This window comes from Lytechinus pictus, chromosome 16 (genome assembly GCF_037042905.1).
Source record: "Lytechinus pictus isolate F3 Inbred chromosome 16, Lp3.0, whole genome shotgun sequence".
NCBI lineage: Eukaryota > Metazoa > Echinodermata > Echinoidea > Temnopleuroida > Toxopneustidae > Lytechinus > Lytechinus pictus.
The window spans coordinates 26,942,050-26,966,605 of NC_087260.1; the positions used below are offsets into that span (position 1 = coordinate 26,942,050).

The 24,556-nt window shown below is 36.6% G+C and overlaps 1 protein-coding gene across 1 annotated transcript in view; it reads right to left on the reverse strand.

Annotated features, from left to right (window-relative positions):
* The window catches only part of LOC129279442 (sushi, von Willebrand factor type A, EGF and pentraxin domain-containing protein 1-like), a 78,853-nt gene extending 55,428 nt beyond the window's left edge, over window positions 1–23,425 (reverse strand). The window contains exons 1-12 of the mRNA XM_064111244.1: window positions 22,957–23,425; window positions 22,112–22,246; window positions 21,273–21,402; window positions 18,157–18,298; window positions 16,690–16,806; window positions 15,587–15,856; window positions 10,246–10,399; window positions 9,085–9,216; window positions 8,529–8,646; window positions 6,369–6,516; window positions 5,167–5,283; window positions 4,003–4,248 (exon numbers count right to left, since the gene is read on the reverse strand). Coding sequence (XP_063967314.1) covers window positions 4,003–4,248; window positions 5,167–5,283; window positions 6,369–6,516; window positions 8,529–8,646; window positions 9,085–9,216; window positions 10,246–10,399; window positions 15,587–15,856; window positions 16,690–16,806; window positions 18,157–18,298; window positions 21,273–21,402; window positions 22,112–22,246; window positions 22,957–23,282 — 2,035 coding nt within the window. The 5' untranslated portion in view covers window positions 23,283–23,425. The remainder of the gene's footprint in view (window positions 1–4,002; window positions 4,249–5,166; window positions 5,284–6,368; window positions 6,517–8,528; window positions 8,647–9,084; window positions 9,217–10,245; window positions 10,400–15,586; window positions 15,857–16,689; window positions 16,807–18,156; window positions 18,299–21,272; window positions 21,403–22,111; window positions 22,247–22,956) is intronic.
* Window positions 23,426–24,556: the final 1,131 nt, after the last annotated feature.

The following is a 24,556-nucleotide window of genomic DNA, read 5'->3' on the forward strand; positions in this document are numbered from 1 at the left end:
CTGAACAGCAATACATGGGATACATGTTATTTTCCTAGGTCTTCACAAGAATTGTAAATGTCTTATATTGTTCTTCATATAATCTTATGAACACAAAAAAATGTCAGGTATCGCAAGACTCTGCATGAATGATTGATGAGTTTAATATACCATTACAAGAATCTCCTTCTACTGTATATTTCAAAGAATAGGATTCATCAAACATACATGTACATATATAAGAATCTAATACATTGCATTTTTAAAATCAGTCCCCTTTTCAATCCTACATGTATAGTATCTTTAAGCCATCTTTATCGAATTTTCAACTTCCATAAATAATTATGTCAATACTCTTTTAATACAACAAATAAATCACTGTTCCATACATGTACTTTCAGACAGGATGAACAGAAGCAATTATCCTGAAAGATAGCCCAACAAAAAAAAGGACTTCAAAGTTCATCAATAGCTGAGAGAAAAAATGTATAAGAACCAATTATTTTTTACGTTTATTCCCGTAAAGCCAATTACTTACATATGATGCCACTTATCAAAGTATAAAAAGGGAAAATCCATGTGTGTGGGAGAGTGTTTATGTGGGATGAGGATGAATGTTTTTGTATTACTATTGGTTGTGGGTATGTGACTTGGGTATTGGGTACGTGTGTGGCGGTGAGTGTGGGTGTGTGTGTGTGTGTAGTGTGCACATTTTCATAGAATTTTGATAAATTTTCAGGTGGGATATATGTGCGGGTGTCTTTGTGGGTGTTCAGTGTAAGTTTGTACAGTGAATGTTTATGTGGGTGCAAGTTGAGTGTTTGTGAAGGTGTCGGTGAGTATTTGTGAGGGTATGAGTGAGAGTGGGTGTCGAGTGAGTTTCCGAGCGAGATACGGGCCTTGAGTTCTAGTGGGTTGAGGCATGGGTGAGGGTGAAGAATAGAGTACTTACGAAATTGAGGTGTGAGATTGTGTGGGTTTGTGTACACAAATGTGACATGTGGGTATTTAAAGTAAATTTTTGTTTTCATAACATAGTATGATGTGGGTTTGAGAGTATTACTTGGATAAATAAAAAATAGGTGTCTGTTTTGAGGGTGGGTGACCACTGTGGACTTTGAGTACAGGCTACTGAGATAATACTGAATAAAAGGAGAAATAAATTAAAGTTCAGTTGTGGTAATGATCCCAAAATGAGTTTGAACAGAATCCAATAAAATGACCACCCAAGTGTTTGTATAACATGGATAATTATGTGCCAAATGGCTCTGGAAGAAAATGTGTATAATTATTGAGAAATGAGCAAAATAAGCACAGAATTCCATAGAATGTATATATTTCCAATGAATACACAGTCCCACATTTGCTTTTTGTGATTAGTGATCATCAGAATTACCCATCTTCAGCAAAGATTTCTTGATTTTACAAATATAAGTTTATTTCAATGAACCAGAAGTAGATCTGTGATAATATGGTGGCATTTAACTTTGATTTTAAAGACTTTTTAATGAAATAATCAACTGTTCACTGCCACTACTTTCTTTTAATAAGAAATATCCATACTTGTTGACTATTCATTGAAGATGTTTCATTCTGATATCAAGATACAGTGAGATTATGATATGCCACATTGCAAGAAATGCAGACTTCATATATTATCTCATTCTCAATTTCACTTACTAAATCAACTTTAAAAAAATACTTGGCCTGGAAGAATTACGTTTTACATTTGATTGGAAGTTTTGATCATGAGAAGGGGGTGGGGGAGAATTCAGCAAAGCTCTGTACAGATCTGTGGAAATATCAATAAAGTGTCTTTAGCATGGCAGTCACAGGTTAAAAAAAAGGAATATAAATTGATATGCAATACTAGGAAAATGATTCACTGCTTGATACTTTTTGTTCAGAAATATGACATTTCTTTGTCCATGAATTGTTTTGGTGACAGCTGCTCTCAGATAATGGGTGCAAGTGGATTTCAGTTTAGGGTTAGTTTTAGTGGTAAATCAGTGCAATATTTAGTCCATGTTAGAAAGTATGTGAGTGTGTTTTGAAAACAACTGTCACCAATCAGCTAGGATTGAATCATCATTTATCATTTTCTCTCTATAAATAAGTCTTTGATACATCTTTGTTCCGCAATGGCTCACATGTGTTAGGCAATAAAGACTGATGTAGATCAAATTTAAGCCTTGGATTTAAAGCCTTTTGTAATAATTTCATACCATTGAAAGATTTCCTCATGTCCCAGCTAAAAAAGGTTTTGTTTTTGTATTATATTGTTTAGGAGGACATATGCTCCTCCAACAATTCCACTCTCAATGGGCCAAGAGATGCATTGGACCCCCTTTTTTCCATTTGTGCTGTAATACAGAAATGTGCCCTAAAGAATAGAAAAGAGGTCTTGCACTAAAAATATAGAAATGTAAGGCCTGGCCCCAGAAAACCCCTGATGATTCAAGCTAAGCCTCAACAAAGCATGTCTTAGTCACTGTCTAACATCAAATGAAAATCAGAGTAGAAAACAATGATCGAAATGGCGCAAAGGTGTAGTTACTCACTGTTGTGCACTGTCTTTTTTGTTCAGCTCTATCTATTCTTCAACTCACCAAATTTAACACCGATTTCATTATAATCCTTACATGCCACTATATATTCAGTGATGAGTTCACAGTAATATTCAGGGGCATTTGCTGGGGGATGAATCAATATGGTTTATTTTTATTTTTTCATAAAAAATATGACTATTCATTATTACATCATACTCAAGTGGAATTTTCAATGAAAGAAATGCTCTTCCATTAAAAACACTAAGAATCGGCATAAAAGTTCAAGCATTTCAAAATGGGTTATTGTTAGAGGAATATTTCTTACAAGTTTTCATCACCAACAAGCTGTAGTTTCCTGATATTTCAATGAAATCCTAAGTTTTTAATGACTTATAATTAGAATCACCACGTCTTTGTTTAACAGCCAGTAAAATACAACTTGTCGGTGATGATCAACAATTAAAGTTCATGAAATTATACCAAAGGTACATCAAACACATCACTCAAAACTATGATTGATATGTGTCAAAGATGTTATATTCAATCATCCAATAATCACCTTAGCATGTGAAACACGCATCAAAATTGTCTTCATTCTCCATCAAATATCTAACAACATCCAGAAAATAAATGAATCCATGGACACCAAAACCCAGTCTGTGGCATTTTTGACTGGTCTAAATGCCCCTCCCATTAGTCGGAGATACCATTTTGCCCTTTTTACATGTTTTCTATTTCAGCTGTAGTATAAAAATGTGCCCTAAATGAAACTGGTCTTGCCCTTATAAATATTAAAGGCCTGAACAAGCTTGCATGAACAGGAAGTGTTGATTTACGCTACATTGTTTTTGTTCAGAGTGAGATCATCTTTGAGAAAATGATATGGGGGGGGAGGGGGAGAGAACCAGCATTCAGTGACAACATGTACATATATACATGTAACCCTTCTATGCAATGTCTCATCACTGAATACCAGTTGAGAGAAGTAGGGGAAGTACATAATCCAGATTGCTTTTGGGAAGTACATGTACACATCGGTGTGTCTTGTACACAGATGACCTTCTCTTTGTAAGAGACAAACAAAATATAATAAAATAGAAAGAAAGTCTAATTGGATGAAGAATATTAGAAGGAAGCTGATCACAATATATCGCTAAACTATAAAGAAGTCCGAAGCAACATATACCGTCAAAGCTTAATTGCGCAACTAATTGCAATTTATTTTTACAACTGATTGCACTAACCATTATGCACACTCACTAATAAAATTAAATTGTACCATCAATCACTGATTAAATGTTTAATACAGGGCCAAAATAAATGATGAAGTTGTAAGTAAGGTCGTACTCTACTTCATGTATCATACTCTTTGAGAAGAAACTATGCACACTCATGGTTTTGCACAATTATGACTATAAGCAATAAAGATACCTCAAAACTAAGAATATAGAAACTAAGAGGGGGTCTTTCTTACCATCAACGCCAGATCTTCCAAGAGTCTCCTGGCCCGTGCCATTGAGATGAGCCCTGCTGAACGATCCAAGCCTTACATCCGTCCAATACACCATGCTGTCAATGGGGTCATAGGCCAGTGCGATAGTTCGTACCATATCCTCCAGGGGGATAGCAGCGAATCGTGTCATGGGGGCATCCATGCTGATCTGAAAGATGCCTGGGATGTGGGTGTCGGCTATAAGGACAAAGCTGTCTTCCATGATATCTGTACAACAAACAAAGTACTTCAATTTTTTCTTTTTTTCATGATCATCATATCAGTCAGCATTTTCCATCTTCAAAGAGTTACTGACTCTCATACCATGATGACACTCCCTCCTTCCACTTCTTTCTGTCAGCAAACTCCGAGTTGAGATCAACATTACCGCTTTCCTTCTTCACCAAATCTTTCCATGTAATCTGTAAATGGCTCTTCATACAAATTCCCATGCTTTTTTCACAGGTCCTTCATCTCCCTTCCTCAACACGTCGCTCATCCATCTCAAAATTTTTCTACCAAGAACTAAAACAACTGGATTGACAACTGATTAGTTATTTCTTGCTGCAACTTATTTCATAATAATTGAGACACATCATTTACACATGCATGAAACAATGAAACAATTATGGTTTCATGTAATAACATAAGAAAAAGTAAAGTGGGGATGTGACATCATCAGTCCACCTAATGAATATTCATGAAGACATGCCTAGAACTATTTCACCAGAATAACGCAAATCTTTAAAATTCAATAACTTTGTTATTTGTTATCCGATTTTGATGAAATTTTCAGCATTTTGCTCTGTGAATTTTACTCTATTTATCATATTTTTAGCCGGGAGCATCCATTTAACTATGGATAGCCAACTTTGTCAGAAATTGTTAATTTACCGACTCAATTTATCAGTTCATTTACAAATTCAATCATGCATAACACTCTATGAATGAAAACTTAGTTTCCTTCACCACTGAAGCATGAAGAACAAGCACTGTAAGATACCAAACATAGACCTACAATGTTAACAACATTTTGATATTTTTGGCATCCCATAATTTTAGCAAAGAGTAAGACCATGACCTATAATGTTAAATTGGACTTCAGAAAAGAGGCCAGTGAGTTTTATGACATCTTAATACACATACCAACAGTGCAAGTAACATTGTCATCTGCCAAGGTAAAGCCAATGCTGCAATGACACACAAAGCCCTCTGTTGATCTTGGTAAGCACAGTTGGTCACATGATTCCTCGTCGCAAGCACCTGGAGAAATGGAAAGGAAGTGTCGATCAATACACTGATAACATAATCCACAGAAACAGAGGAAAATCATGCCTGTATTTCCTTGTTTTTGTCAAATTATATTTCCTATAAAACAATTAGAGATAATAATAATAAAAGTAATAATAGTGATAATAATAGTATTAATAATGATAAACATAATAATAGTGATTATAATAACAATAATAATATAATAATGCTAATAATTTTAACAATAAAAAGTAATGATAATAAAGAATAATTAATGAAGCACATAATGAACAAATATCTCTCTATTCAGTATGCACTGTATAAAGTAAGAGCACTACATACATGTGAAATTTATAGACAGCTACCAAGTAATTCTTGGTTTCCTTGAATTTCCAAATCTTAATAAAACAAAGGAAAAATGCTTTTAAAAATCTGTTTAATTTCAAGATTTGCTGTACTCAATGAAAGTAATGAAGGAAAGAGGAGGAGGGGACGTGAAGGAAAAAAAAGTGGGAACAAGAAAGGGGGGAAAGGGATAGGAGGCTAATAAAAGAAGATTAAGGGTTAGAAGTGGCATACATGTATACTGCAATGTACTCAATGAAAGTAAAGAAGGATGGACAAGCGCAGGAAGTGTTTCCTTTAAATGCAAATTTGAAGAAAAAAAATCAAAAGACAAGTCAACAAATACATAATATTTCATTTCATTTATTTCCACAAAATTGAAATATATACAAAGCAATATACAAATACGTTTTAAAATAGTGGTGGACCAAATGAAAGCTTATCAGGCTTGTTTGGATGGCCCAAAATGCTTCTGACTGGCTGACAATCAATTCAAATTTAAAATAGTGGTGGACCAAATGAAAGCTTATCAGGCTTGTTTGGATGGCCCAAAATACTTCTGACTGGCTGACAATCAATTCAAATTTGAATTTTATTATTTGATTTGATTGCAGATCGCATCTGATTGGTTGAAAAATCAAGTTCTATTTGAGTTTTGAAGTTGCATTTGACTGCAACAATCTGTCTTTTTGATAAGCTGAAAATCAAGTTGCTTTTGACTGCAACTATGTCTGCAACCGAATATAACTTACTTATTCCATCAGGTTGTCTGGTATCGTCGTACATGCGGACACCATAAGCTACCTTAGATACATGCATGCTCTTCACTAGTTCTTGCTTGGTAAGACTGACGGCATGCAATCCACTATCAGTACCCCATTCGGTAAAATAGAGATATCCCTGAAATTTACAAGAGGAGATTATATTTAAATAGCTGGTAGTAGTAATAATAATAATATTCCACTTTTATACAGCGCTTACTACATCGGAATGACGTGTCTATAGTGCTTTACAGATATATCATTACCCTGGTAAGCGGATTCAATCAGTCATTCCCGCACACAATGTATGCACACTCTCCACTCCCTGGGGAGTTTTCCAGTCAGTTGCCAGTGAGGCGCACACAGTACTGGACAAGCTACGATGACTTTGTATCCTACCGGGTACCCATTTAGCACCTGGGTGGAGAGTGGCAAAGTGTGGATTAAGGTCTTGCCAAAGGACACCAGGGCCCTGTCTTACAAAGAGTTACGATTGATCAGATCAATTGCAACTATGGACAGCCAGCAACGTCAACATCTATTATACATGTTTGTTCAAAGAATTTTCTCGTTATGATGTATATTCATGCATTCATTGTTTTCTTGAAAAATCACTGTGCTTCTCTTTGTATACAACGGACATTGTGCAAATTTTTTGTAGAAAAAAATTATGACACTGATGGATTTCCATAGAGTTACAATTGATTGGATCAATCGTAACTCTTTGTAAGACGGGGGCCCTGAACACTCTGTTAACAAGGCGAGAGCCAGAACCACGACACCAGGGCTCCAATAGTGACAATCAAATGATTGCAAAAACAAAATCCAATAAAATGACCACATGTTTGTATTTTTTTTTTCAAGCCAGGTGATTCTGGTGGAAAATGGGTAATTTCATTTGAATTTAATTCAATACGCAATTATTTTATCCTTGGCTCATACAAAATTACTTCTAAAAAAAAGTTAAACAGTGAAATGAAATGGGAAACTAGAAAAATACAGCTTCTGGGCCTTTACAGAGTGTAGTTCCCTTACACTAAAGGTTTAAATAGAAAGAAAAAAAACAGAAAATAACAACAACAACAAAATCTTATGACACAATAAAGTATAAACTGAGGAGTAATAGCCCTGGCAGAGAAATGAGCAAAATACAAAGAGGAGTCCAGCCACGTGTCTGGTCTTTTCCATACAATGGTACACTTTCCCACATTTGCCTGTATTTATAGCAATTTTCAGTGCATTTGTTTTTCACCTATGATTAAAAACTTTCTAATTTTAGATGCACCCCTTTAAAAGGTGAAAGTAGCTTTGAAAGAAGCTTGAAAGAAAACCTTGTTGGATTCTTAGGTTTTTGCCATAGAATTATGTCCACTTTGCCAGATCAGATAATGATAATAATAGGAAGTGAAGTAGCGCCATCTATCTAGAAACCTTTTCAAGAAGCAATATCATTATCAATACCCCAGCTTTAGCTTAGAAAAAAAATGCTTCAAGTGTTCAGTGCATTCCAGGAATTAATCCTGCATTCAATATTTTCAACCATATGCCTCCCTTTAACCTCTTTACATACAAACACATGCACAATATATCGGTGGTTAATTGTTTATATTCTACCATACTCTCAAGCAGATATATAAACACCGTGATATCAAGGGTCAATTTCCTTTTCCTGTGGTAAATGGCTTTTTTTTTTTTTTTTTTACCTCATACCAGAATGCCTAATTACCTCATCACTTTGATTGTTTGGCTCACATGAACGTAATGAAATCAGCATGTCCAGGCATGAAATCCATGTCCATCCATGTCATTTAAAGGTTGTTTAAACCTGCAGTGTATTTAAACTGCCACTACAAAGACAAATACTTCCACCAATTCATGTATTGCAATACATAATTGATTAAGAAATATATTCTTCCATTCAAAATTTTCATACTTCCATCATTTTTTAAAACTCTTTTGCCCGAATGTTGAAGTCTCATATATTTTCAACATCCCCCCTACCACGTGCAAAGTTACAATAAGGCAATTGACCCAATTTTGTTAGGAGCCGTTGTAAGCTACTGAAATCATTGTACCGTATCTGAATGGATGAATGAAAATCTCTCAGTGAAAGTCATCAAGAGTCTTTATCAATTCCCAGGTTATACTTACACGGAACAACTCAATGTCGAAGTACTTTGCCCCAGACTTCTGGTATATTCTCTGAGATTCCAAGCCATCAAAATCGACAGAATTGATGACGCCATCACCCCTCGTGGCGTAAAATAACCTGAATTAAAAGCATAGGCGGCAATTTCATGACATTTTTGTCCATCTAGGGAGAATGAGATGACCCTCTCCCATAGGCTGCTATATAAAATTTGAAAATTGAGGGGGTAGGGGGTAGGAGACATGCATGGATATACCGAAACAGGAATTCATAATACAGTACATGCTATCAATGAAGGTAATGGTACAAGCAATTCATAAAATCAACAAGGTACCAACAGGCTTGTAATTGATGAGTTTTTTAGGGTGATAAAGGACATTAAAAATATATGAAACTTCAGCTTTTAACTTATCAATAATGAAGTCTAGAGCAAATTCTTCAAAGAGTTTAGCCTAAAGGATCTAAACAATGTAACTGTACATGTACATATGAAATTATCACATTGAGTGTTAAACACTGTAAATGGGAACTTAGACATGATGGACTAGAGTTTTTAACCTGTCATTGATGAAATCTATAGCAAGTCCGTTGGGTGAGTTGAGACCGGTCTTGATCAGCATATGTCCTGTTCCATCGAGATTAGCTCTCTCAAGTTGTGATGGAGGTCCAAACTCTGTCCAAAACATCAATCTGTTATTCAATGGTCCAAGGAAATGAAGATTTTTCAGTTAACTCCATATTACACGTATGTCTTGGTGAAAACTCACTCTTGATTTCATTTTTAAGTAGATAAAGTCACAAAATGAAGTGAAAGTAAAATAACCTATTAAAGGTCAAGTCCACCCCAGAAAAATGTTGATTTGAATAAATAGAGAAAAATCAAACTAGCATAACGCTGAAAATTTCATCAAAATCGGATGTAAAATAAGAAAGTTATGACATTTTAAAGTTTCGCTTATTTTTCACAAAACAGTGATATGCACAACTCAGTGACATGCAAACGAGACAGTCAATGATGTCCCTCACTCACTATTTCTTTTGTTTTTTATTGTTTGAATTATACAATATTTTGTTTTTTATAGATTTGACAATGAGGACCAACCTGACTGAATCATATAGTATTAAACAATGCTCATTCCACATGTTCAGGGAGGAATTAATCATTGTTTCACTTGACAATGAGGAGAAAAATAGAATATTCCGTATTTCATATAATAAAATACAAAAGAAATAGTGAGTGGATGACGCCATCAGTCTCCTCATTTGCATACCCACCAGGATGTGCATATAACTGTTTTGTGAAATTAATCAAAACTTTAAAATGTCATAACTTTCTAATTTTACATCCGATTTTGATGAAATTTTCAGTGTTATGCTTGTTGGATTTTTTTTCTTTTTATTCAAATTAACTTTTTGTTGGGGTGGACTTGTCCTTTAACTAAAAGGAAATCATATGAAATGTCAAAAAAACTTTGTTCAAACATTACAAATGAATAAGGAAACTGCAAAATTTTTCTATATAGCAAACATGACCTCTCTAGAACTTCAGAAGATCATTTCATCTGCACTTGTTGATAGACAAGCTGTCAGGTCTGACATCATTCCTTGATATTGATTGGCCGAGTGGCACATGCATCTGACTGTTACAATGTTAACTGTCGGATAATGCATACTTAAGACAAAACATCCGACAAGTCCTCAGGTCGACCATATACTTACTTCAAATTTGCGTGGATAACAATACTTCTTGGACGTATGACATCATCTACTATGAGATATTTCCTTCTGCTACCATCGTATCGTGACACCGCTATGTGACGCCTGACCGCATCTGTCCAATATAGATTCTGGTTCAACCAATCTACAGCTAGCCCTGTTTATTATAAGCATTTTTTATAGATAAATGCCAGTTGTACTAACAATTTCAATCGACAACAACCAACACAATATTTTACTATTTACTATTAAAGGCCATTTACAAACTGCAGTCTGGGGGAAAGAAAACTCTTGTATCTGGTGTTTTATTTGGTTCCATGACAATTGCTCCGCCGACATTTGCTCCGCCGACAATTGCTACGCAAAATACGACAACTGCTCCGCCGACAATTGCTCCGGACAGTTGCTCCGCCGACAGTTGCTCCGTCGACACTTGCTCCGCCGATATGTGCTCCGTCGACACTTGCTCCGCCGATATTTGCTCCGCCGATATTTGCTCCGCCGACATCTGCTCCGCCGACATCTGCTCCGCCGAAAATTGCTCCGCCGACAATTGCTCCGCCGATAATTGCTCCGCCGACATCTGCTCCGATTATACGACAATTGCTCCGCCGATATTTGCTCCGCCGAAAATTGCTCCGATTATACGACAATTGCTCCGCCGATATTTGCTCCGCCGACATCTGCTCCGATTATACGACAATTGCTCCGCCGATAATTGCTCCGCCGACATCTGCTCCGCCGTAAATTGCTCCGTTAATGCGACAATTATTTATTTATTTTTTTATTCGTACTTTCATACGCATAACAATTTTAGCACAGGCTGAAGGTGTCAATTTACCATGGAGCATAGCTCCATGAATTTACAAAGTAAACTTAAACTATGCTTGCACGATATATTAAATGTCATACACAGGGGCCGCGGAACGGTTTTCAAAGTGAGGGCTGAGTCAAAAGTGGGGGCTGTCCATGCTAAAAATCACAATCATATGGTCATTCTTACGTTTTTTGTACACGGCTTTGGAAAATTGGGGGGCTAAAGCCCCCGGCTCCGCGGCCCCTGATACATGCATATAGAAAGAAATAGAAAAAAAGGGGTAAGCACAAAGGAGGGATATATATTCTTAATGCTTATTCATGGTGGGGGGGGGGAGCATTTGTGTAAGTTTTATTACGTGCCTGGCGATTAAAATGAAAAAAAAACGCGTTTTCATGTAATCATTATAACCATATAGCTCCATGTTATAACAGTAGAAACAAATTAGACATACCCCATTCTTAGCGTCAAAATCGCTCAGACTGGCAAAATATGCTCCGAAGTGGAGACATTTGCTCCAGGTGAAATTGAACGGTATACCCCACCTTATTTTGTCGAAAACCTGTACTGTAGTCACGCAAAATGTTTACTGTCGGCAAATTTTGTGCCATACAAACATGACCAAGACATTCAGTAAGTAAAAATTAATATTCAAGAAAATACCAACTTGTGAAAGGCTACATGTCGTGTCACCTTCTCGGCACACCCCTCCACTCTGGTTTCCATATCCTCTCGTACACACAGTGCTCTCAGTCTGGTCTCCACATCCACATCATGTCATACACATCGTAGGTTTTTAGATTATGATAATACTGTATATAATAGTGAGTTGCTCTTTTGTTTTATGTTGATCATGATTGTTTTCTTCACTGATAGAAAAAGGATAATTAATTTTTTTTTAATAATCCAAAAATAAAATCCATATGTTCTGTTTTATATAGTTATTAGTCAAGGTTACTTTAGTTCGCATTAGTTCTCATTGTTTATACGTTCTAATTCTTATGCATTATACCGATTGATATTGTACTTTAAATTTGACTATGTATTGTTACTTTGATTCAGTTGTGCTTTGTGAACGGAAAATGAATAAATCTTAATCTAAATCTAAATATGGTCCGCCAATAGTCGAATTATATTCATTATGATGTTATAATGTAAGTAACAATTTGTTGTTGATGGGGGATATAATTTTACACGTAGTTTCAAAAAATAAACAAAATCAATCAAACAAGATTTTCTTCTATAAATGATATACTGTACCTTAATGTGTATATGGCCGCCTATGTATTTTCCAAGAATGAACTACATGAGAAGAAAACGTGTGTTCATGTACTTATTATCATTATCATTGTACCACCATTATCATCATCAGCATCATTATCAGCATCTTCATCATCACCATCATTATCATTGTCGTCGTCGTTTTGCTTATGCGGAAATCAAACAAAAATGATTGTGAAAAGGGTTATGGAGGGAAAGAGAGAGAGAGAGAGACAGAGAAAGAGAAAGAGGGGGAGTGAGTGTGAGCTTGAGGAAAAAAGGAGGTGTATGACTTATTATTTCTGAATATCGCGATTTCTGTTTATTCATGGGATTGAAATAGAAGGATAAACTTAACAAGTTCTTGTCATTATAATTTTTTATTTGATTTACTGATCAGAACATGAGATAAATGAAATCATGAAGACTGTACGTTCTCGACAGTTTTATTAACGTTTTCCAACCAAAACTACACTTTAATGACTGCAAACACCTTCATTTGCACACACTCGCAACTATGGACACAGTATACATGTAATTGAGAGTAGTGTCATTTTCAAAACCTTTCTTAGCTGCAAGGAATACTGAATCTCATTTCCACAATGTGCATCTGAATGCACAATGCCTGTGTTTCTAACATGTACCCAAATTACCCAATTTAAAGAACACATGTTAAGATCTAATGAATCAGCAAAATAATCCACATTCTATCATGATCAGCAGGCATAACAGCCTATATACTCTTCAATACTTCAATTACAGTTTGTCGAAAGAAATAACACAAAGAAAAATAAATATATAGAATTGTAACTCTGGTAAATATATCCAAAATATTAAATTAACGCATCGTGCTCTCATTTCTTTTACGAGATATCCCCCCCCCCCCCCGAGATATGCTTCATGTTTACAACTCGGGGGGGCCACTCCCATTGACGAGTGGATACCATGCGCGACCACGGGGTCTTGAAAAGCACCCTAAACACGTATTTTCCATATTCTGAAAATGCACCCCTTAACAAGTATTGGCGTGTGAAACCTTACCCTTAACAAGTATTGGAAACAAATACTATTGGCAAGTATTCCCAGAACTGAGCCCCTAAACAAGTACAGCGATGTATTTTCCATATTCTGAAAATGCACCCCTTAACAAGTATTGGAAACAAAACGATACTCTGAGCAAGTATTCCCTTAAATGAACCCCTAAACAAGTACAGAGATATTTTATTGTTATGTCACGCGTCCGTCGGTCGTCGGTTTTACCTTTAGACACCATTATTTTGGTTTAGTACGGTCCCACCTTCCACACCTCGCGCAAATCGGACTCTAAACACGTAGTGTTGGGGCAAAAAGGACATCCTTTATAAAACATTTTGATTTTGTTTTATCATCCCCGCATATTTGACCCTAAACGCGTATATTTTTCCGAGCGAAATAGATACCCTTTTTTCAATATTTTTGTGTTTTTGATACCCTTATCACGTTACGTACGTAACGTGCCCTATCTTGAAAAAGACATCCTTTTTACGTGTTTTTTTGGTCGCGCATGGTATCCACTCGTCAATGTAAGTGCCCCCCCGGGGTTTACAATTTAAAAAAGGCGTATAAATGTCCCCTTTCCATGTCAATAACAGCTCGTGCTTTGTGCTCGCATTATTAATTCAGTGAGATGCGTATTGGGTTTCATGAATTTGTAACTATATTATTGCTGGTATATATATTATTGTCTTTTAAAAAAAATTTTTTTGTTTAGACGTAATGAGAGAGATACATACATATATTCATTTATTATAATATATTTATATTGTCGCTTTGCACAGAATAGAACAAAAATACAACCGAAGTCTAGTTTTATAGTAACTCACCAGTAGCGTAATGAGCCAACAACAAAAAATGGAGGGGGCGAGACAAGGATGACATTTATTTTCCTTTCCTTTATTCTTTTTTTTTCATTGGTAGGGAGAATGGGGGGATCCGTGACCCCTAGCACGCCCCTCCCCCATCTGTACGCCAGTGATGATCATACTTTCGTTTGAAACAAATTGAAGGAAAAAAAGTGCAAGGGTAGATAAGGCCGAAGACGTAAATAAAAATTATTGATACAAATATTAATAATTATAATACTGATAAATATACAATAAATCAAGCGGTCACCAATAAAAATAAACAACGTGAAAGAACAAAACGAGAAAGAGAGAGAGAGAGAGCCCGCGCGAATGTATGGTGTATAAGTTGCTGGAAAGCAGAAGAGATATTGTGTCCAGCACCCCCCCCCCCAAATTCTCTCCCCGCTCAAGACCGGAGTGAAACCAATGATAATAATATATGAACAAAAATCCAGATTCACAATTTGTCATTCCCCTTCTCCGTTACAATTTGTCAAGTGGCAGCGGCAGGGAGAACAATTTGTTTTGTTTTTTAAGCAGAAAGCTGTGATGATAGGGGGAGAATAAAATAAATAAAACATTAACGAATAACAAGAACAAAACAATTTGTATCAGGATGAATTTCTTATCATTTAACATAGACCAACTTGGAGAAATAAGATGTTCATGCAATTGTCGTATAATCGGAGCAGATGTCGGCGGAGAAAATATCGGCGGAGCAATTGTCGCGGAGCAATTGTCGTATAATCTGAGCAATTTTCGGCGGAGCAAATATCGGCGGAGCAATTGTCGCGGAGCAATTGTCGTATAATCGGAGCAGATGTCGGCGGAGCAATTATCGGCGGAGCAATTGTCGGCGGAGCAATTTTCGGCGGAGCAGATGTCGGCGGAGCACATGTCGGCGGAGCAAATATCGGCGGAGCAAATATCGGCGGAGCAAGTGTCGACGGAGCACATATCGGCGGAGCAAGTGTCGACGGAGCAACTGTCCGGAGCAATTGTCGGCGGAGCAGTTGTCGTATTTTGCGTAATAATTGTCGGCGGAGCAGATGTCGGCGGAGCAATTGTCGGGTCACCGTTTTATTTAACTTCACAACTTCAAATTTTGACAATATGAAGACGAATTTTTCTTTCAGATCCAATTTTCTAAATTTTACTTTTGGAAGACCAAATAACTATTTTAGGCTTTTTACATGGGAACCTTCCCTTTAGTGACTTACTGTTGGTTTGGGGAGACTGGTCACATTATAAATTGCAAAGTATTAAGGGATATAAGCATTTAACTGTAATAATGCAAATCAAATCTTAACATCATAATAACAACTTTATATAATGGCATTTGTCCAAGTCACACCGAAAAACTTAAATTATGAAAAGTAATTACCTTCTGCACTTCCTACTCCGCCAACGATGGTCTTGATGGAACGACCGCTGTAAAGGCGGACCCGATAAATCTCCCGCTTTCCATAGTCGGAATAGAACATCATTTCCGCCCTGGCGTCCATCTCAATGGCTACCAGGAGGGTGCGATTCGCGACGAGATACTTGTTCTTCACGGTCTGGGATTCCGAGATGTCGGCAAAGTTTGACGGGAAGCGGGTGATTTCATTGCGGGTTACAAACAGGAGCTGGGGTTTGCCTATTTTTTCACCATCTAGAAAGTGAAAAAGATTTCATGTAAAAGATAGATTTGCACAGGCGCACCTTACTATGGCTCGTGTGTTTTTGAAAGGATGTGAAGGTTGTAAGATGCATGAAACAATTAAATCAAATAATTTACACATATCAGTTGATGTTTTGAGCGAATGACCCAATAGACTTGAAAAGTCATCAGTTACAGCATATCTTACATGTAGCTTACAGAACTCAAACCTTTTAAATCTACATTAATGACCTTTTAAACTGACAAAATCACAAGCATCAGATTTCAATATTTTTAGGGCAAGGTAACTCTTCTTTGAGGTCAACATTTCTGTATTTCATCAAAAATGGTAAAAAATGTCAAAGGCCCAGGCGAAGAGCAATGAGGCTCGATGCGTCCAAGAGCACGATGATTTAGGCCCTGATTCAAATATTATTTCTATCAAACTGACCTGATAAACCTTAAAGATCGTAAGCCTGGTCACTACAAATGACTTATTCACCTATAGGCTAATCAGATTCAAGAAAATACCAATACATTCACTTGACCTGATCTTAACAATTCACACAGAAACCATGGAATTCATGCATCCATAAGAAAGCAAGGCATTATTTTATTTTAGCTGTAACTTTCTTGATATCAAAAGGACGAAGTATGTCGTTTTGTAGATTTTTACATACAGATCAAAGATAAATGGGTCAAACTTTATTAGTAAAAACAGTGACACCTTGTTTTAGTTCTACATTGGGAACTCAACTGTTGTTTCAACTAATTTTGGTATCAACTATTTGGCACCTGTTAAATGGCCCTTTGACTTTAAGGGAGCTGTCTTCAATTCTATTTACCTCTGACACAAGATGTTCCATTCTTCGTCAGCTCGTAACCATGGCTACAGACACATGTGAAGGAGGAGTCTGGTGAGCTTGTACAAAGATGCTGACATGGATTGCTTGCACAAGGTGCTGTATAGGAAAAGGAAACAAGAGATTGTATGATTGCTATGAAATTCATGAATAATATTCAGGGCTTCAAAGAACTGTTTATGAAAGAGACCAGAGGGCATCAAGTTTGAAAAAGCTAAGAATTAAGCACTGTGTTAATCTAAACTGATCTATATGAACAATAGCACTGATAGAAGCCAATATCTATCAGGGTTAGGGTCAAGAGTTTTGAGACCACAGGATAAAAAAAATCTTCAATTTTGTACACATGACTCTGCCTAAGGCAAGTCTTGGGTCTGGTCTTGACTTTTTATGGTTTTGACAATTTAGGAGATTGGTTAGATCCTATATTAAACTGGAATTTGGAAAAAATATGTGACAAAAATAAAATAGGGATGACATTATTTGACCATTCAAGATACTTTAACGAATTAACACTCTTTACAAATGCACCACCTGTTTATTTATTTTTTGTTAATATTTATTTATGTATTTACTTAATTATTTCTTCATTCATTTATTTGTATTCATTCATTTATTCAATTACTTATTGACTAATTTCTAAATTGATTGATTCATTGATCCATTCATTCATTCATTCATTCAGTAATTTCATTATTACACTTATTCAATTATTTATAAATCTATTCATTTATTTCATTTCATTCATTCACTCATTCATTTCAATTATTGATTGATTTTATGTATTATTTCAGTATGGTGGGTCCACCAGTAACTTGTATGCTGTCCTTGAAAAACCTAGCTACAACATAAATAGAAATATGAAAATACAATACCAGAGGCATTATTTTTATGTCCTATTGTAGGCCTCTTTATGTTAAAGCTACATGTAGGTCCCCCAAGGACAGTATAGGCCTACTAGTATACTGTTGGAGCCAAATTACTGAAACAAGACTAATAAAATAAATAAACAAATAAATAAATAAATTAATTAATTAATTAATAATGCATAAATGAATGAATGAATGAATACATAGATAAATAAATAAACAAATAAATATATAAAAATATGTAAAGAAATATATAAACGAAAAAATCGAAAAATAATTAATCAATAGATCAATTTAATATAAATAAATGAATGAAAGGTTTAGAATTTAGATAAAATTATTCAAGTAAAAATTTGAAAGCTTAAATGAAAATAATGAATGAATGGATAAATAAATATATAAAGATATATATATAAATAACTGTATATATATCAATAAATTTATTTATTTATTAGTTAATTTAAACACAATCAAATAGATGAATGAATTAATCAATCAATCATCAATAAAAAATGAACATAAATGAAAGAGTGAACTTTAGGAGAAATAAAGGAAAGCTTACAAGTAGATCTATACTCACAAATGACATCAGGTTGATATAGAGGACCATAAAGCGTAATTCCAAACGGCCTTGCACCCAATGAAAGGGTTTCAGAAACACCACCAGTATTCTTATTCACACGCAACATATGCCTCGTAAGAGAAGTCATAAAGATATCATTCTGAAAGAAAGAAAACAATGGTAAGTTTGAGCTGTCAAATGTGACTATTTTAATGCAAGGGGGACAAATAGAAAGTTTTTTAAAACTCCCTTTTGTGTTTGGATTATTCAAAAAAAAAATTGGAGCCAAAAAATTAAATACATTGTGCTTAAGATAATTATCATTTCCAACCCTTGATACAGATAGGCCAATAGATCTAACTATTAGTCCTAAAAAACAGCAATTCATAGAGCCTTAGTGCCCCCCCCCCCCCAAAAAAAAAAAAAAAAAAAAAAAAAAAAAAAAAAAATCATGACCAAGAAAAAAAGAGAAAATGAAAGAAAAAGATATGGTAAAGTAATATTTTTTTCTGAAATTATGTCAAAATCTATCACAAACTTTGATTTTTATAATAGAATTGTCAAAAATTTTGCTTGCTCACTTCGCTCACTTGCAGCTTTTACACGATAAGTCATTATTGAGCCCCCTCAAAAAGTTTTGGCTCATTACGCCACTTCTCGCCTTCATTAAAATGGCCATCCAGGGAAGCCCCGCGGCATTAACCTTCCGAAGGGAAAAAGCTCCGCTGCGAAGAAGTTGTTCGTGTGCGGAGCGGTTCTCGAGTGCCGGAGCCGGGGAGTTCGAGCGACACGTCCACCCGTCCAGGCATAGTTATTCCACCAATCTCTTTATTTAGATGCGATCCACTAAACCTAAAGTTAGTTATTTCTCATTCCTGGGCTTGTTTTACTTGTCTATATAGTTCCACTTTCGTCAGAAAAAGATGAATAAATATACCAGATCAGACAATTTAGTCCCATCAAAGCTGTCATCACCGGGGTCACCACTTGTAAAAACGTCCATCTCGAGTAAGCCTAGGGGGGGGGGGGGGGGGTCGAGTTCCATAGCCTCATCTCGCGCTCGCTCGCTATGCTGGCGCTGGATGGTGGATGGCGTACGGTAGGGGAAGGCGGGGTAAGTTGTGACACTTTTTGCATTTTGCATGTTAGAATTGATATGACTAATAATATTGTAGAAATAAGTACCTTGCCTTTAAATTTGATTCTTGGGAAACATTTTTCACCTTTATATAACTTTCTACCCCCACACTGAAATTAATTGTGATCTTTGAAAAAAGCGATGTCAAATGGCTCAACTTGCCCCATCTGTGGGGTAAGTTGTGCCACCATCTATGCTCAACCTACCCCGCCTTCCCCTACCTTAATCTCAGGCCCTGATACCACTAACATCGCTCCCGAATGCGTATGGTCAAAGATACTACAACTTTACAAGGGGTAGTATCTTTGGTATGATCGATCGCCTGTGTCTGGTACAAGACAGTAAATCGAGGTTCTGTTTCGTCGAAATAAAACTTGCATTTCCATAATTTCATTATTTTTCAAATGCGCTTTTTAAGAATTGCCTACAGTAGCCGGCAAAGTTCACAAAAGTTTTGTCAGTTTTTATGGCTGATCGTCACCACAACGGAGCAGATCAAGCTATAAGAATATAAAACGTCTTCATTTAATGACGTTCTCTTGAAAGCATTTTTTTTCCATAGCTCATCTATTCTTTGATAATTTCTTTGAGTGAGGCATCCAATAGAGCAGATATGAAACTCATAATCATCATCACCACCACCGCTATAGCTACCATTATCATCATCATCATCACCACCACCGCTATAGCTACCATTATCATCATCATCATCATCATCACCACCACCGCTATAGCTACCATTATCATCATCATCATCATCATCACCACCACCGCTATAGCTACCATTATCATCATCATCACCACCACCGCTATAGCTACCATTATCATCATCATCATCACCACCACCGCTATAGCTACCATTATCATCATCATCATCATCATCATCACCACCACCAGCACCACCGGCAGCAGCAACAGCACCGTTACCATCGTCCCTATCATAAAGTACATCATAGGGGAAAATCATCATCAACCTCACCACCAGCACCATCACCATATCAACAACCTCACCACCAGCACCATCACCATATCAACAACATCATCCCCACCACCATCATCATCGTGATCGATATCACCACCACCACTATACCACTAACATCATCACTACCACCACGACCATCACTATAGCACCACCATGACCACAATCATCATCACTACCGCCATCATTACCAGCATCTTTGCCACCACCACCACCATCTATACCACCACAGCATCATCACTACCACCATGCACCATCATTATCTCTCATAACGCCATCATTATCTCTAATAACACCATCATTATCGGGCACCATTTTCATCGTATGCCATAGTCAGCGTAACATTCCTTCATTTAGTTCGTTATCATCATTTTGTTTTATATTTCTAATTCATGATTTATGATTTTCTATCTTGAATATATCTCTTTTCTTCTTTTTTATAAAGGCGTAATATATATATATTTTTTGCCTTTATTATGTATCATAATCCCGCAATTGTCATTGTATTTTTCTTCATGCTATATATTTTACCAGTAGGCCTATTCCCAGTGCATCGGTTGGTTGGTAGGAGGGACCATCAGGTCACAGTGATAAAGTTTGCTCTCCTCTTCCCTGGCCACCAACCGATGCACTGCAGGGGCCGCGGAACGGTTTTCAAAGTGGGGGGCTGAGCCAAAAGTGGGGGGGGGGGCTGACCATGCAAAAAATCACAATCGTATGGTCATTTTTGCGTTTTTGTACATGGTTTTGGAAAAAAGTGGGGGGGGGGGGGGCTGAAGCCCCCCCTCCCAGCCCCCCGCTTCCGCGGCCCCTGCACTGGGCAAACTGCTATCAAAATATTGCACGTACCTGTATAATTTTCTATGTAATTTTATGTAATGATTGATATTGCTTTGTAATTTTGAATATGTTTGAAGTGCCGAATAAATAATAAAATAATAGATAAATAAATAATCATCACCATCAACAAGTCTTACTCTTTCAGTCTAATGAAATATAGCCAGTATATTGTCTTACCCCGTTGATGACAAGATCGAAAAGATGCGTCACCTGCCGCTGCATTTGAACCAGAAGAGTTCGGTTTGACCCGTCAATATTGCACCACTCTATCCGACTCCCTTCAGGCATGGCATCTACCCAGAAAACTCTGCAAAATGTGGACGGAAATTTCCAAAGTCAGTATCATAATCACGAAAGATTGGTTGATTATAAGGGACAGGAATTTCTGTTAAACATTTTCGTTGGCTAGTTATAGCGCCAAAAAGACAGTATTCGAGTTTGGAAGTCAGTGGGGGATCCAGGAGTGACGCCTCCACCCCCTTTCCAGTCGAAAAAGGAGATGGAAGGGTAAAGAGTGAAATGGAGAAAGGGGAAAGGGTAATTTGATTAGGTGGTCTACTGGTCTTGTATATTGAGTACTTTTTTTCTGACAGAATAGACCATGACATAATACAGATCGGCGCGTGGGGAGTATAGTAATAATAGAAGGACAAGACAAACAAAAAATATGACGTCATTTTTTAATCCTCAACGAAATAAGGGTTTATAAAGTTTCACATTCCTCCTCATTTTAAATTCAGTTTAGAACCTTCTTTCTCTTTTTTCATAATCATTTTTATTACTTTAAAACTTTGCCCCCCCCCCCCCCCACGGCCCCGTGGTATCCCTCGAAGACAACATCCTGAGAGGTGTCACAACAGCACTCTATATAGATACTAAACATAACACCAAAGTGTTTAAAAATAACAACCAAGTGTTTAATTAAAACCCATAGGTGTTGAAATAACACCAGAATTTAACATCGGAGTAAATTGACTGATGTTTGTACACCAGTCAATACAATAGAGTGTACCTACCTTTCTGATTCGGTGTCAATGGTAATCCCATTTGGATAGTGAATACTGCTGTTAACAAGAGTAATTCTTCCTTCTCCTGCAAGTGTTGACCTCTCAATTCGCTTTTCCTCTCCCCAATCTGACCAAAATAGATATCTAAAAACAAATAACATTCATAGGGATTTAAATTTTTTCACTGTTAAGATAACAATTTTAGGTTTATTTGATAATTATTTCACTTTTCTAGACCTTCATACCGTTTCATGAATCAAATGAAAAGTTAAATACCAACTATACCGCCATCTGTCAACGTCCCGACAGATGTTCGTGTGTTCGAATCTCAGCCATGACGTAATTACCTCCACCAATAAATTGATCCACATTGTGCTGCACTCAACCCAGGTGAGGTGAATGGATACCGGCAGGATTAATTAATAGTACACTGCATTGGGAGCTAAAACGGCAGCTCGAGCTATCGAGGTTATATACTAATAGTGCGTCTCTGAATATAATATTTGTAGATAGATGACGCAATGTAAATGCCATTTTATGTATCATCAATGTTATTTTCATTGTGATTATTTTTAACATTATTACCTGTATCATTATTACTATCATCATCATTACTACTACTATTTCAACGACTAATACACATCTAAAAGTCACATAAACGCGCGTACGTATAGCCCTACTCGTGTCTCTGAGGGTCTTGAATAAGGGCTACATGCAAAACATTTTTTTTTATTTATAGGCTACACATTTATCGTTCAACTAAATCAGCAGAATGGTGTCCCTCAAGGATTCTTCTTATATCCATAATAAAAAAGGAAAGAAAAAGGTGTCGGTAAAGAAGAAATATATCTTACCCTCTTTGGGGGAAAGTCGCAATTCCTCGTGGTTTTTCTAACCCAGTATCAATTAGGATGGTAAAATAGGTTGCATTGTAGTCCGAAACCATGATCCAATCGTAAGCACTGTCCGCCCAGTACAGATTCTTGGCCATCCAATCAACGGCAAGTCCTTCGACCGATGTCGATGTTCCTACGAACAGAGCGGATGCCTCCGAGTCGTCATCCAGACCACCTTTGTATATTGTTCTATTGAGTGTCGATGACCAGAAGAGGGTTCTGTTGGCGTAGTCACCAGCAAGGCCAACGAACTGCGCCTCGTTTTCTTCGTAGTAGTACCTCATCGAAACGGCTGCATTGCTGCCTGGGGTGTTGCTTGCTGAAATACTGCTGATTCGAGCTCGCTGAGTCGGGGAGGTGAGGAGCTCTGCCCACACTATTCTGTCTTCAGATGAAAACTCGTTTCTTGTTCTCGGCTCACTTCGACCTGGAAAAAAGATAGAGGGAATATCATCAGTTCAGGTCCCGAATCCTTACCCACAGCCATAACAATGTAATAAATTGATAATATTGTATCATATGCTTATAATGCTTGATATAATATTTGACCTTCTAGAATGATGCTCTTTGCAAAAAAAGAATATTGCCCATTTTTATGGACCAAAGGATAGTTCAATTCAACTATGCTTAAAGGCGACCACACACCTTACGATTGGTCTGCGACCCGATTTCAGAATAAAATGTAGAATTTGATGCTAATATGAGACTTGGAATATCTTACTGTGTAATGGTCTAAATCATCGTAGGAATACCTGATCACACCTGTGACTATGCTACCATCCTTCTTAGAATAAAAGCGAATTTAATATCTAGTCGTAATGACGTCATAGTAGTCGTACGATTGGCTGCGATTTGAAACTAATTTGGCCTTTACTCCAAAATAAAGGCTTGCAATCTTTCAAAATGGTTATGTATTTTTGCAATTAATTTTAACCTCAAATAAAATGATATGTTCCATTCACATTTTCAGAAAATGAGCAAAATTCGATTTGTTCCAAAATCAGATCGCGAACAGTCGTAAGCAGGGGCCGCGAAACGGTTTTCAAAGTGGGGGGGGGGGGCTGAGCCAAAAGTGGGGGGTTGACCATGCAAAAAATCACAATCAAATTGTCATTTTTACGTTTTTGTACACGGTTTTGGAAAAAAAAGCCCCCCCCCCCCCCGCTTCCGCGGCCCCTGGTAAGGTGTGTGGTGGCCTTAATAGATTAAGATTTCAAATATTCATACCATGTTTTCTTTAAAGTTGTATTAAGAAAAGTAGCTGGTAATTACGATTTTAATTCATGAGGAAAACAGAATAACTATAAAATCGAATTCGAATTTTCTATAATGAAAGAAACTACAATTTCTTATAATTGGCTTGATTATGTCCTCCATATTATTTTTGATTAATGCATAAAGTCCATGAGGGGAGGGGTAAAAATTGATTAATAAAATAAATCCAGATCGTGTTTTAAGGATTATTACACGGCTTTGTGACGCTCACTTATTCTTAGAATTTTTATCCAACTGACTAATTTCAATTAAACCGTTATAAGAGTGCATCGCTATTCGTCGA